At 39.6% G+C, this 13,454-nt stretch overlaps 1 protein-coding gene across 1 annotated transcript in view; it reads right to left on the minus strand.

Annotated features, from left to right (window-relative positions):
* LOC128142357 (ethanolaminephosphotransferase 1-like) overlaps positions 1-13,454 on the minus strand; it is a 59,694-nt gene that overhangs the window by 11,663 nt on the left and 34,577 nt on the right. The window contains exon 6 of the mRNA XM_052788369.1: positions 7,681-7,789. Within this exon, the coding sequence (XP_052644329.1) occupies positions 7,681-7,789 (109 nt within the window). The remainder of the gene's footprint in view (positions 1-7,680; positions 7,790-13,454) is intronic.

The following is a 13,454-nucleotide window of genomic DNA, read 5'->3' on the forward strand; positions in this document are numbered from 1 at the left end:
GAGACCCAACTGTAAGCACACAGGCCTGTATTAAAGGCAGAAATACTGAAGCACAGATGGGTGGCACAGATACACACAGGGAATTCTTGTGTCACGCTAGGCTGAAGGTATCAAGCCCAAATCCTTCGATTTAGGTACAATCCTATGGTCAGTCCTCTGCTTTGCACTATCTTGGCTCCCTTTTCAGAGAAATAAGCATTTGCAAAGCTCTTTATCAGGAATTATTTTGTCCATATAAAAAAAGAAACAAAACCTAAAAACCAATGCATTCAGAAATTCAGGATTAGAGACATGTCAGAAATAAAGGCATTATTATCTTGTTTTCCAAATATATATATATACATAAATACACAGATACATACACACACGCGCATATATATATAAATATACACACATGTGTAAAAGGCATCAAAAAGATAATTCCCCTCAATTTTAGTGAGAACTTTAGATTTCATTTGGTGTTTTCAAATTCAGTTCCAAAACAGTAAGATGTTGTGTGATATTGCTGAGTGAATTAAAAAAAAAAAAAAAAGGTAGCATCTAATGGATACCATGGTACATTTGTCCCCTATGTTAGTCTAGACTAACAGTGTTGTATTTAAGCTTAGTTATATGCAGGCATCTTAAACCCTCACATAACTAAACTTAAAGACTACTGAAGACCTGCAGACAGGTTGTTCCCGCGACACACTGCAGTTACTTCGTGTGGCTGCCGTACCTGAGTTAATTTAGGCATTTCTGCAAAATACAGACTTGCTTGTTGCAGAGAAAGAGAGGGTACAGCCAGAAACAAACTGCTGACACTACTGTCGTTCTAGAAAACGCTATATCAGTAGCCAACAGAAGAGCCCCACACTGGCGGTCTGACAAAGGTAGAAACCCTACCACAGGTAGCCAGCTTCCTGAATACAGCAAACTTCACAGACTGTAAACACCACTAAATAAAGAAGCAACTCCAAGTAGGTAGCCAAGACACCTGAACCACTATTTTTAAACAAATCATACTGCTTCAAAGGAAGGACGTTTATCTTAGCTGTTTATCTCCTCCACACTTTTGCTATCGTAAATCGCATTTGTTGGTAAGTTCCTGAGAAGTGAACCATCTTTACACTGTCCTAATAAAAGCACTGAAATATTATCTGTTAAGAATTGGCTTTTCCTGATAGTTAAAAGTTAAAAAATGAGACAGTACAATACAGGGATGTAATTTTAGGTGAACACTGCACTGGAAACTGCGGGAATTCATTCAGGAAAGTACCCTTCCATCCCTTCTGTGCTCCCCAAAAAAAAGACTCCCCAGAGCATTCCTCCCATTTGGAAGCAGTGAAGAGGTCTGTGCAGACCTTCTCCTGGGCGTATTGCAGAAGTTGAGCTCCATAAAAATCAACTCTTTAATAGCAGGCAGTTGTGGTTGCCTTTCAGCCTACAAATGAAATACTATCACCCTCCTCTATCGTTCTTCAATTGCCCACACCTCCACATGGCCTTCCTCAGTATACTGCTTGGCCTTTCTTTTCCCACACCTCATCATAGTCAATGCTTGCCTTAAAGAAATGGGATGTTATCATTTACCTTTTTTAGCCACCAGACAAAAAATTAAGATTAAAAATATTTAGGCCTCAATATTAGCTTCGAAAAATCTTTAAATACTTTTTCCATGTTTTTTCCAAATTTCATCCACATTTAGAGCAGCTAGACACATGAAAATATCTTAACACACTGAATGTTTAGCACACTGATCAGTGCCTGGAAGCAAGCTTCATCAAAAGGTGAACATTTAAAAGCACTTGTAACTAGAACAGCAGCTTTTTATGGAACAGTGTGATTTTTCTCAGGCATGTCTTCAGAAGACAACTCTTTTAATTGTTTGTGCAAACAAATAATTGCATATTGAGCTGTCCCCTAACTATAAAATTATGTTTTATTATTATATAAAATGGCAAACTTAGAACCACTTAGTAAATGGGGGGGGGGGGGAGCTTAGAAAATGAGTATATAATTTTCAGACTTAATTGAGCCTGTAAAGTCTGAAAACATTAAGCAATTTAAGGACAGATGAAAAATACACCCAAACAGATCTACAGAGTATGAAATGATTTTACAGGGATTAAGAGCACAGTGTAAACATGAGCACTGTCTTCAGCCACAAAGTTGATGTATGTTTAGCATCTAAGATACTTCTTGAGTATAAAGGTTGTAAAGGGATGCATTTATCATGCTTGTTGATTTTCTACTTATTTTCAGTGTCTAAGGAAGCACACACTGCATGTATCTCTCTTGAACTGAGCTGTAAGCTAACAATTAGTGTTTGGAGGTATTTAGTACAGACTAAGAAATTAGTTTATGGATGTAGACCTTTCTTTGATGTAGTTCTGTTCACACGTCATGTACACATCATTCTCTTTTTCTGGGCACAGCAAGAATTGAGCACCAGAGAAACAGCGCCTTTATTCGAAAAGCCCAGGCTGGCTTCCAGAAGGACTGCACCAGGTGAGCTCCCTTGATTGACTTTCTTCTGGAGCTCCCACCGCCCGTGAAATGACTCCTCACAGCTAACATCACTGAACCCACTCCCATTTGTAATTAGCATCCTGTGACACTGCTCTGCCTCCGGCCTTCAGCGCTCTGGTTTTCTGGGTTATTGTTCTGACTGGTTCAGATGAGTTACTCCAAACATGAACTCAGCTGCTTTTTATATATATCTCAAGTGATAGGTGAGTATTTCACACCCTTTACTTCAACGAATTCTCATACAATCTGTCACAGCAATGCTTTAATAAATGTTAAATTGGTGACAGACACGTAGAAGCCAACTCATGTTAACCACGCATTTCAAGCAAGGCTAGTCAAAGCCTGTCGGAGTGATAACATTTTGAAAACATATCACTTTTACTTAACATTTAATCATTCAACTATCCATCAGTAAGGCAGAACCATCAGCCACTTTGCAATGGGAACTATACGAAATCACTACAGAATGACTTATCTGTACAATGCAGAAACAATTTATGATTTGACCGTGGCCTCCTAAATATATCTGACACTGAAAAAAGGACAGGCTGCTGTATGATTACCCACTGCAAGGACTTCTGTGCCCTCCTTTGATACCTAGGATACAGGACACAGTGTAAGGACAAGGCACTGTTTTAGATGGATAACTGTGCTTTCCCGTTATGACAGAATACAAGTATTTGGCATGTTTCAAATGTTGTGGCTTGGTCTCATCATTAGTTTTTTGCTGCTATTATGTTTTGATTAATGTATTTACTCCTCATTTTATATACTTAAGTAGCTCAGAGAAGGAATGAACATCAAGGAACACACACTCTGCAAATCAGCACAGAACCCAATCCAATACAAATCATAGGAAAAAATTCTGAATGCTTTGGCCCCATCTCTAAAAGAAAGTTCAAGTTTCAGATCTCTGACAGATGTTAGCACTCCATTCACATTTCATGTTCAAACCTGTACTTTGAAAATTTGTGTCAGCTTTGCCACAGGCTTCAATAGCCAGATCTGGGCACTATTGACCACATAGCGTGGACTCAAATGTGCCACCATGTCTGGATTACAGAACTGTTTGCCCCATGTGCCACACACTGATGAAGTACAACATATCCACTCCATGCTTCAGTGGTCCTTTAACCACAAAGCCTATTCTTGTGGTTGCAATTAATACAGAGGAGGAGTAGGAATCTTTCTGTGCATCCAGGAGTCATTTTTCCAACCTGGCTTCCTAAGGCATAAAGCTGACGTGATAACACTTTGCTTGTTTGTGTGCATCCCACCATAACTTCTGAGCCCTCTGGTCAATTCTGAACAAATTTAATAGCTTGAAAGAGATTTCCAGTAAGTTGCATGGAAATGAACAGGCAAGTAGAGGACAACAGACCTATAAATGTCTCCAGTGAGGAGAGGATTGCAGCCTGAACTCAAATTTTATTAGACATTATAAAATCTATCTCATAGAGAGCAAGTATGAATGTCCCAAGAATGGGAAATGCTTCAATCACAACATGCACCTATTACAGGTCATTTAATTGTAATGTGAGACAGAAAGTATCATCAGTTAGTAGCTCTGCTCCCTGAACTACTGATGTTTACTTGTCAGTGAAAATCTTCTTATGAAGTCTATACCATCATTTGTGGTACTAGACTTTATGTGGGGAATTGACTGTTTTAAAATGCTTATTGTAAATATTTTATATTGCTCTCAACCTGATAGCACAGTGACAGGGAAGGCTAGGCATTCGTGATACCCTGGAGGGGTGAAAATAAATGATAGCTCTCACCCCAGTGCTGCCCTTTGAAGGGACCCTAGTTAGCCAGACAATGCTATGGGACAATCGTGGTTAAATCCCAAGAGAGCTTTTGGAGTGTCATCCACGGGAGCCTTCCTGAGAGCAGAAGTAATTAGTTCCAGCTGAGCACACAGGCACATAACTTTAGAAAGGTCTGGCTGCTTTCATGCTAGGAGAGAAAAGGCATTTCTGTCTAGCAGCCAGGACAACACAGTCTGGAAACAGGAGAATGGCCTTCTTTGTTTGTTTGGTATCCAGCTAGGTGTGTGTTTTGAGGCTTCAGGGTGGAATTGTGTTCACTGCCTGTGAAAATTACGAGTTTCTGTTTGCTGGGTAGCTGAAAAATTCCCATAAAATACTACGCAGAAGTTTCTGTGCTTCACAGAGGAGTCCTCCAAGGTCACTGTTCAGCAGCCCAAGACTTGGCCTTCCTACAGGTGTTCACAGTGTTCTAGACAGTTCCCAGGGACATACGTAAAGCTCTGTCTTGGGAGGCCTTCCTAAAACATCTAATCTAAACACTGGTATTGCTGCACTTTTATGTATATCTTTGTGTGTTCTGGCACTTGATAAAAATTCCATTATTTTCAGCGAGTGAGTGTCACCTGGAGATACCACAGATTCCTCTGAGGAGGTGCTTTTGCAGAGTTCATCCTTAGGTTATATGTGGGCTGTTCTTTTGGGGTTTTTTTCCCCAGAAACTCCAGGAAAGACATCTGAAAAACTCCACTCTTGTGCATCTCATCTGGATCTCTTCCCACTACAGAAGGTACTAGCTAAAGCCCAGCTGTTCTCAGAGAAGTGATGGCTCAGCAGCTGAATTCCTGCTGTGTACAGAACAGTAAAAGCACGAAACACATGCCAAGTATTGATGGAGCAGCTACAGGTTCATTGTTAGAAGGACCACTAGTGACTACTAAATGCCATCAGATGGTTAAGGACAGCCAGTTACAGTTTAATAGCTCCTCTCGGGGTCCTGGGAAACTAACTCGTAAAAAGCATCAGAGGCTCACTACACTGCTTTGGTTTTTAACTAGCCACAAAGGCATGTAACTGAGCATGCCAGAGAGTGGGCTCTGGCATGGATCTGGCTGAGCAAGACACACTTGCTGCAGCCTCTGTAAGGAAGAGAATAATTTCATCTTCTTGGCTGCTCGGCCCTTGGTGTAGGGTAGACCGATATTTTTGCTACAGTCACAGTGGGGTCCTGCAATTTACTGCAAGCTTCTAAAAACTTTATATATCCATATTCACTGCACACAGATTATCCAATGACAACCACCTTAATCACTACTGCTGAGCTGAGAGTCAAACCTGTGGTGAAATGGCAGTGCTTTCTGGATCAGTGTGATCCTCAGTGGAAGGATTCTACTTTTTTAATATTTAAATGTAGTGTCTGTTTTTAAGAGGTTGACTAAGCACTGTGCCAATTTTGTAACATGGAGTCAACCAAGATAAGTTCTTGCACACTTTAAACCCATATTTAACTATAATTAAGATGCAAAAGTTGCCTTATTAATGGCATTGTGGATAGTGTGTGAAAGACAATGTTTTTAAAGAAATCTTTTGGCTCTTACTTATGCCTACTCTGCTTGGGACAATGATGGAAGAAATACTCAATTCTCTGCTCACGGATCCATTCTTCCAAGTGTACCACATGAGACAGAAGCAGTACTTCTTTCTAATGCTAATGGAATAGTCCATCAAACCTTGCTTTGCAGATGTTTTTGATAGACTATGAAAAAGGATGCTCGCTTCTGCAGATTTGATGACATTGACATGCTTCCCTGCCACAAACCTTCCTAATATGTTGAACAGTTTGAATTAAACCTTCATCCATGGCTTCCCAAGCGCAAGGGAAGCCATCAATGTACTCACTGAACGGGCTGTCGCGTGCCTTAGTGACAGGAACAAAAGCAGCGATGTGCACAGCACAGAACGAGCCTGTTCAATGGACTAGCCCGTGCTAGCACCTAATGCCAACGCAGGCCTAACCTGCTGCTTCTGGGCGAGCCAGCACCCATCCCTTCTGGACCTGTGGTGCTCCTTGGAGAGCACAAATCAATCCCTACCCCTCAGTGCCCTGCCAGCCACCAGAGGGCATGTTATAGCTACACCGCTGGCAAGCTGAATAATTCGTTGACTACTGAAGAGGCAACCACTGTCTTTTTCTTCCTCCTTCCTTTCTTTTCCTCTGAGTGCCTAAAACAGGCCTGACAAGAAAAAGACTGTACAGTCTTGGTCACACACAGTCGGTTTTAAACTCTGGGTAAAGCACAAAGGACTGTCAAAACCATGTCCTTGTACACGCTGCTCGTTAGAAAGCACAGCCTGAATGCAGGGTCCTTTCCGATCTGGGAATTCAGGGAAGCACTGCTGAGGCTGGAGGCGGTACCTGCTGAAGACCTCACCATGGGGAAAGGGTGGTGAGAGCACATGTCAATGCAGTGGATTCAAAAGTCCCCCCTGAAATCCTCAGACGACTCCTAGTTAGAGTTGGTGCTGGGTAAGCACCTATATCCAAGTCCTCCATTTGGCTCAAGGACTGAAGACGTCTCTAGACTTAAGTCTAGACTGTCTGTGTCAAACAGGTTTTTTGATGTCCTCTTCTCATCACTTGTATGCTCATATAAAAATCCCTAAAATTTATATGCTAATTCCTTCACCTTCCAAGCAACATATCAAAGCTGGTTTGCATACACACATTTTTAGCTAAGACCACCATGTCTTTAACTCATTAAAATGTAACTGCTCTTGTTCTCAGTCTAGCTATAGCAGTTGAAAAATGTTCGATGCTTATTTCAAACTACACTGACAGTATCAAATAATGAGCAAATAGGCTATTGCTGTGTATGAAAAATGCATCACTTCTGTTCAGAAAGTAATTCTAAAGAAGAGCTTAGAAACCACTTGGCTTTTTTTCAGATTTACAGTTGTGCCTCCTAAGATTATTTAAATAATACCTTTATTCCTTCTACTCATAATGTTTTGGAGCATGGTGTGCTGCAGGCCAAAACATTAAACTTTTATTATCTGTAAATGTGAGCAACATTTTACCCGAGTGATATGAGGAGCTCCTGAGACTTTGAGAGCCAGCCAGCCAGCCAGCCAGCATACAGCACTGAACTGCACGCACAGATAAGGAACATTTTCTGTATTATTTCTGTACAACAGATAGAAATTTGGTAAGGAAAAATTTTTCCACAATTATCTACTTTTTAAAAGTTATTAAAAGTATTAGGCCTTTTAAGCAGCTATTCATGTGTTTTTTTGGACTAGCCAACACTTAAAAGGAAAAAAATATATGAAGGAAATATAAGAAATATCTAATCAAAATAATTAAAAAGCAGTGTAGTTTTGCATGGATCTGGACACTTACCTATAAGCAAAATTACTAATGCATCTGTAATGTAATAACCAAACAGGAAAGGCTTCTGCCAGACTTCCACACCAACAGCACCGGTAAGCAGATATGCTGCTATTAATACCTAGAGAAAAAGGGTAACATATTTTCAATCCTTTACTTCTAAAGGCACAGAATTTTGCTTATCATCTTAATACAAATGCAAAACTAAAAAAAACCTGTTCTTTTCCTCCTCTCTCCACTTTACAGGACCTTATGCTGTCAATCCCAAAACAATTACTTCTAAGCAGTGAAGCAATTTCCAGGGTCACCAACAAAATTATTTAAAACGTATTTCATATGATAAGCAAGTAACTTCCCTGCTAATGTGTGCACCTGTTTGAATGTGGTAAGTCTTACTGACTTACCTTTTCAAAACACCCAACTTCTAAATCCCTTCTTAATTGCAGGTCTCCCCACTGCACATGCACTTTCTTGTATCTGCATACAGACTACAGAATTAGCAATATGTGGTTAGTTTTGCAGCTCAGCCTCCTGAACTGATCATATCAGAACAACTGAGAGGGGAAAAAAAAATCTAAGCTCCCCTGAAATAATAAAAAAATTCAATTGAGTGTGATGAAATAAAAAGAAGGGCAGGAGCTGAAGTCTTCCCTGATTTTTAATTTGTTTGACAGGTAACATTGTTACAGGACACAGAAAGAAACAAGCAGTCAAACGTCATTAGGAGCAAAGGACTCAAACACAACACTCGTGAGTCATTTAACAAGCCGAAGTGCCACCAGTTTCAGCAGTGATGTAGCTGTAGTTTCTACTCTCTCGTCAGAGTTAATTTTGTGATGCAGCTGAGGTCACAAATCTTAATGCAGGCAAAACTGTATAGCTCCTATTGCTGCAACCTTCACACCCATCATATTGCTTGCAGCAGCACTGCCTACTGACAGTTTATGGCACAAACTGTTGAAGCTTTACCATGTTAGGTGTGTAACGTGCAAGTGCAGTACTGAACATGATACAGCGATTCCCAAACCCTTGCGCCCTTGACCCCACCTCCTCAAGGGACCCCCCTCTCCTTTGAAACCCATTCCCTGGCTTAGCCCAGGCCACCCACTCCCTGCAGCCCCTTCTGCTGCTGGCACCCAGCTAGCAGGACTGCTGCCCTGCTCTTTCTCTAGGCTATTTTGTTTTCAGCTGTTTAGTTTTGCTATAGGACTCATAAGGAGCTGTGTGTTTCATTTTACATGTCTCAACCTCCTGAACTATTCTAGACTTGAATTAACAATGAATTGCAAACATTTACTTCAGCTCTAAATTATTAACTATGTTAATTATAATGCCATTTAGAAGACTGCATATTCATATATCTATTCCCAGGTAACATTCAGTAACTTTTATTTTTTCTGTTCAATACAGCTTCTCACTCTGGGATGACAGATATTTTACAGTTTTAATCGTACAATAGATCTTAATTTTTTTTCTTTTAGTTTTTTTAAATACTCATTTTTTACTGTATTATAGTTTTTCTTCATTTTTAACTTTAACAAACACATTTCCAGTCTTCTAAATTAAATTAATTGCTTTAATTTAAAGGTACACTGAAGATCTTTTTTCTAGATAGCAGGTTGCTTAACATCACAGGTTAGTAGCAGAACACTGATGTCCATTAAACTCCCTATTACACTTAAATATTGCTATATTTGACTTCACTTACTTCTCTGTATCTAAAGTCAAGATTCTTGCCCTATGAGTACATAACTTTTAAAAGTTTTGCTTGAATGGGGCACTGCAGAACTGGATGGTTGAATTGCCTCTGCAAGAACAAGCAGCACAACAGATCTGCAATGGAGAAGAGCAGGTACTAGCATGAGAGTTACATCTTGGGCCATTGAAGACAGTGAGTCAAATTTTGGTTTAAATGAAGGATGTGTATAATGGGTTTTACAACTGACTACAACAGAGCTAACATTTGGCTCTCTGAAGAAGTTGCATTATGTTATCCATAAGACATGATGGATGGACTCCTGGCCCCATCAAAGTTGATGGCAAAACTCCAACTGGCTTTGATGGAGGCTGAGTTTACCCTCACACGTTGAATTCTGAACAGACTTTTTTTGTCAAGTGATAAAAGAGGAACTTCAGTATCATCTGTTAATACAGTCAGTACTTTTGGCAGTGCAGTCATGAGTATCGCTGCCAGATGTCAGCACACCTCTAGGAACAGGAGCGTCTGTGCAACGGGCTCTGTCAGGGGAATGCCCTGCACTGGGATTTGGTGATGCAGCACTCAGAGGTTGAGATTGCCTCTTATTTAACAGATGTTATGTATGGAAAACACTCTTTGGCTTCAAATTTTTGGTGTGTTGTTTTTTAAGGACTTGTAACTGAGATCCTGCTATCACTGAAATCAATAAGAATAACCACTTTGACTTCACTGAGGCAGTCTCAAAGACCTCCTTTATAAAGCTGGAAGGACGAGAAAATGGCCGGGCCCCTTGGTCTAAGGTATATTAGCAAAAATTGAAGATTGCCAAAATTATTAGACAAAAGCTAAGTATGTTAATCAGCTGTATAAAATTGTGACTGTTTTTAAAGCCACTGCTGGTAAAAAAAAAAATAATTAAAATGTACAGCAGTCTTCCTAAGTGCAACTGAATAATTCTGCTTAAGAAAAGCCAGCCAAGTTTTTTATTCATCTCTCTGGCATCAATCAGTATTTTTCAGATATAAATCTAGTCTTTAGCAAGTAAAAACAATTACAACCTTCTGTAAAATGAGAAGTCCAAATTAAGTAACACAAGTAAGGATTGTATAGCAAGTTAGTGTCAGATATATACAATCTTGGATTCCAGCTCACTGCAGCATCTGACCAGGCAAATTTTTGGCTTGTCAAGGCCTTATCTATGAGGAGGCAATATTACTTAATGCAGACAAAAATCCAGTATGGTGTTAATTTGTAGGTGCTTTGATATGGCAGCCTATGGCTGAACAGCAGGACAGCTGGCTTCTGAGCAGTGGCTCCCTGTATTGTCACGGCTTTGTAAATCACAACAGTCACTTTTCTCCCCCTGTGAAATCAGAATATTACTTCTTTAACATGGCATTGGGAGAATTCTATATAACCATAAGGCAGTACAACTCCTCAAAATCTCCTCGCTTCTAGTCTTTTAACTGTTCTCTAAAATACTTGACTTTTTAAAATCACCATCTCTTTCATCTCTTTCCACTACTGCAGGTGTAAGTTTTGTGACTAAAATGTTCTAGACTGTGTGTGTATGTACATACATTTTTTTCCTCCCTAATGATTTACCCTTTCTGTTTTACAAACAGGCACATTGAGTATGCTGTATGATGTACTACACGGGTTCTCATCTTTTTTTAAAATATACTGGCTATGCTTTTAAATTCTTTATGGTTCTACAAAAAATGACATTAATTTTACTGTAATATTCAATTTCACTAGCATATTCCAATAGCATTAATTGTTCATGTGTTGAAATATTTTCCATTAACGCAGTGCTCAAACTGAACATCTAGAAAGCAAAGTAATTTAAAATACAAGGCTACTTTTTTCCTCTGAAAATAAATACAATGCTTGCCTAAAAAAGTAAAACCTAACAATTTCCTACAAGTCATTTCAATAGGACTTAACTTTAGCATGATGTGTAATTTTTCCATTTTAATTTTTTCTTAGTATTTTTTCTTTCAATTAATAGTTAAAGGTGGCAAATTTAGCCTATAAAAATAGGGGGTTTATATGTTTTAAAAAGGTCATTTTGCATTTAGACATGTAGTATGTGATAGGTAAACAGCTAATGCACCTGGAAGATTAATTAACCAAGAAAGGTTTGAGTAGAATCATAATTGAGTGGTTAAGAATGAAGCAATCTGATGCAGAAAGAGCCTGTGCACCGCAGGTTCTTCTGTTTAAATGTCATATGGATACACTATGGGGTTTCCCTCCGATAACTGAGTACTGAGTTCGGTTTCCAGCTGTGTCAGGAGGCAGCTGGAAGCAGACACCATGGCCTGGCCAGCGCTGCTTCCACACCACTATCGGTTCTTTTACTTCAACAATTCCAGTGCGCTCCTACCTTTTGCACTGGATAATAATCAATATTATTTCTTCACAAGAAAGGCTATGCTTTCCACAGACACTTCAAATTTTCTCAGAAAAACTCTGAAATTGAGTATTTTTTAACTAAAATAAAAAGATTCTGAATCCTGATAATGTGACCAAAGAACGACACATTTGCATCTTCATTTTTCTTCTTAATAGAGACTTTTTTTTTGTCCTTCAGAGGAGACAGAAGTTTTTTAAAGACATGATATGTACTTGCATTGCTTGGGATTTCTTTGCCGGTTCCTGAAAGACTGGCTGCCGCAGTACTTCCCAGGAAAAGGCCATACAAAACATATTTTAGCATAAGCTTTGTAAACTGCTTCTCAAAAGAAAACCTGGTATATGACATCCAAAAAACCCTCTTCCCCTGTTTTGACTGAAAGGAAGGAGAAAAGTAAGTTTTACAATGTTTAAGTTGCTACCTGCATCATATACTTCATTTATTTGGAGTTTCAAGGCAAGCAGAGCGTTCTCCCTGAGAGCCTAGATGGGACCATCCAAAGCCATCAGGCAGAACAGGCTGGGAAAGCATCTCAGACCGAAAACCTGGGGCTTATGGGCCAAGCATCCATGCCTTCAGGCATGACTGTATATAGCATTTCTGATCCTCTTCTCCTTACAGGGCTAGGGTAGGGCCAGAGAGAGTTGCCTGTTGCCTTTCACATTTGAAGCTTGTGCTTTTGTGCCTTTTTCAAGCTTGCCCTCTTGGCTGTGGAGAGTGAGAGGAAGGAGTGTGGAATCATCTGGGTCACTCCAGCTCTCACACATCTCTTATTTTCACTTTTAAACTTTTATTTAAGAATACAAAGGGTACCTCCCTGTTACGCTTAAGGCAGCACCGATGTAAGCAGACTACATCACATTAAGGAAAAATTAGTATTTTGTTCCCTTACTATGAACTCAACTGCAGTGGCTCATGAAAAGCAACAGAAGGATTAGGGGAGTATTTCATTATGAGAATATTACATTTTTCAGGAGGAAAATAGATTTTTTTTAAAAAATCAAGAGGACGTCTGTGAAAATTAACATATGGCAGGAAGTCTGAAGTTTTCATTTCTCAAGAAAGCTTTGTCTTTTTTTCTCCAAGAAACTTAATTTGCAGATATTAGCTTTCTTTAGCTGGGCTTGTAACAAAAAGAAAAGTGTTTGTTTTCACAAGATCTATCCAAGAGAATTTCTCACAGAACATAGCAAAGGTTTCTTTTTTAGCCTTCTCTTCAGCCCATGACTTTTGGGGTTTCTAATAGGTGTGCTTACTCAAAAGTGTATGACAATTGTCTAGATGCTATGGTGTAAAGAGGCTCCTCTCCCTGCATCTTTTTCTGCCCACAGAGGAGTCAGCAGGAGATAGATCCTTGTGCTGGAGGGAGGAGAGAGAGGAAGAATTTTCACTGCTGCAGATGCCTCCTCCTTGATTCTGGACCCACAGACATAACAGTCCTCTGACCAAGCATCTCTCAGACACATTACAGCCATTTTTCAAGTTTACAAACCACAGCTTCCTATAAATGGCTGTCTGCTGTAATCAAAGCTAACTGGAGTGCCAATTACAGCCCAGCTAGCATAATTAGGTTACCAATTCTGACAAGCCATCAAGTCGCAGAAAAACGTGATCTGCATAAGTCCCACAAATTTCTCTATTTATAATGAGGTATTTTTTCACGAGGAA

This window comes from Harpia harpyja, chromosome 5 (genome assembly GCF_026419915.1).
Source record: "Harpia harpyja isolate bHarHar1 chromosome 5, bHarHar1 primary haplotype, whole genome shotgun sequence".
NCBI classification, from domain to species: domain Eukaryota; kingdom Metazoa; phylum Chordata; class Aves; order Accipitriformes; family Accipitridae; genus Harpia; species Harpia harpyja.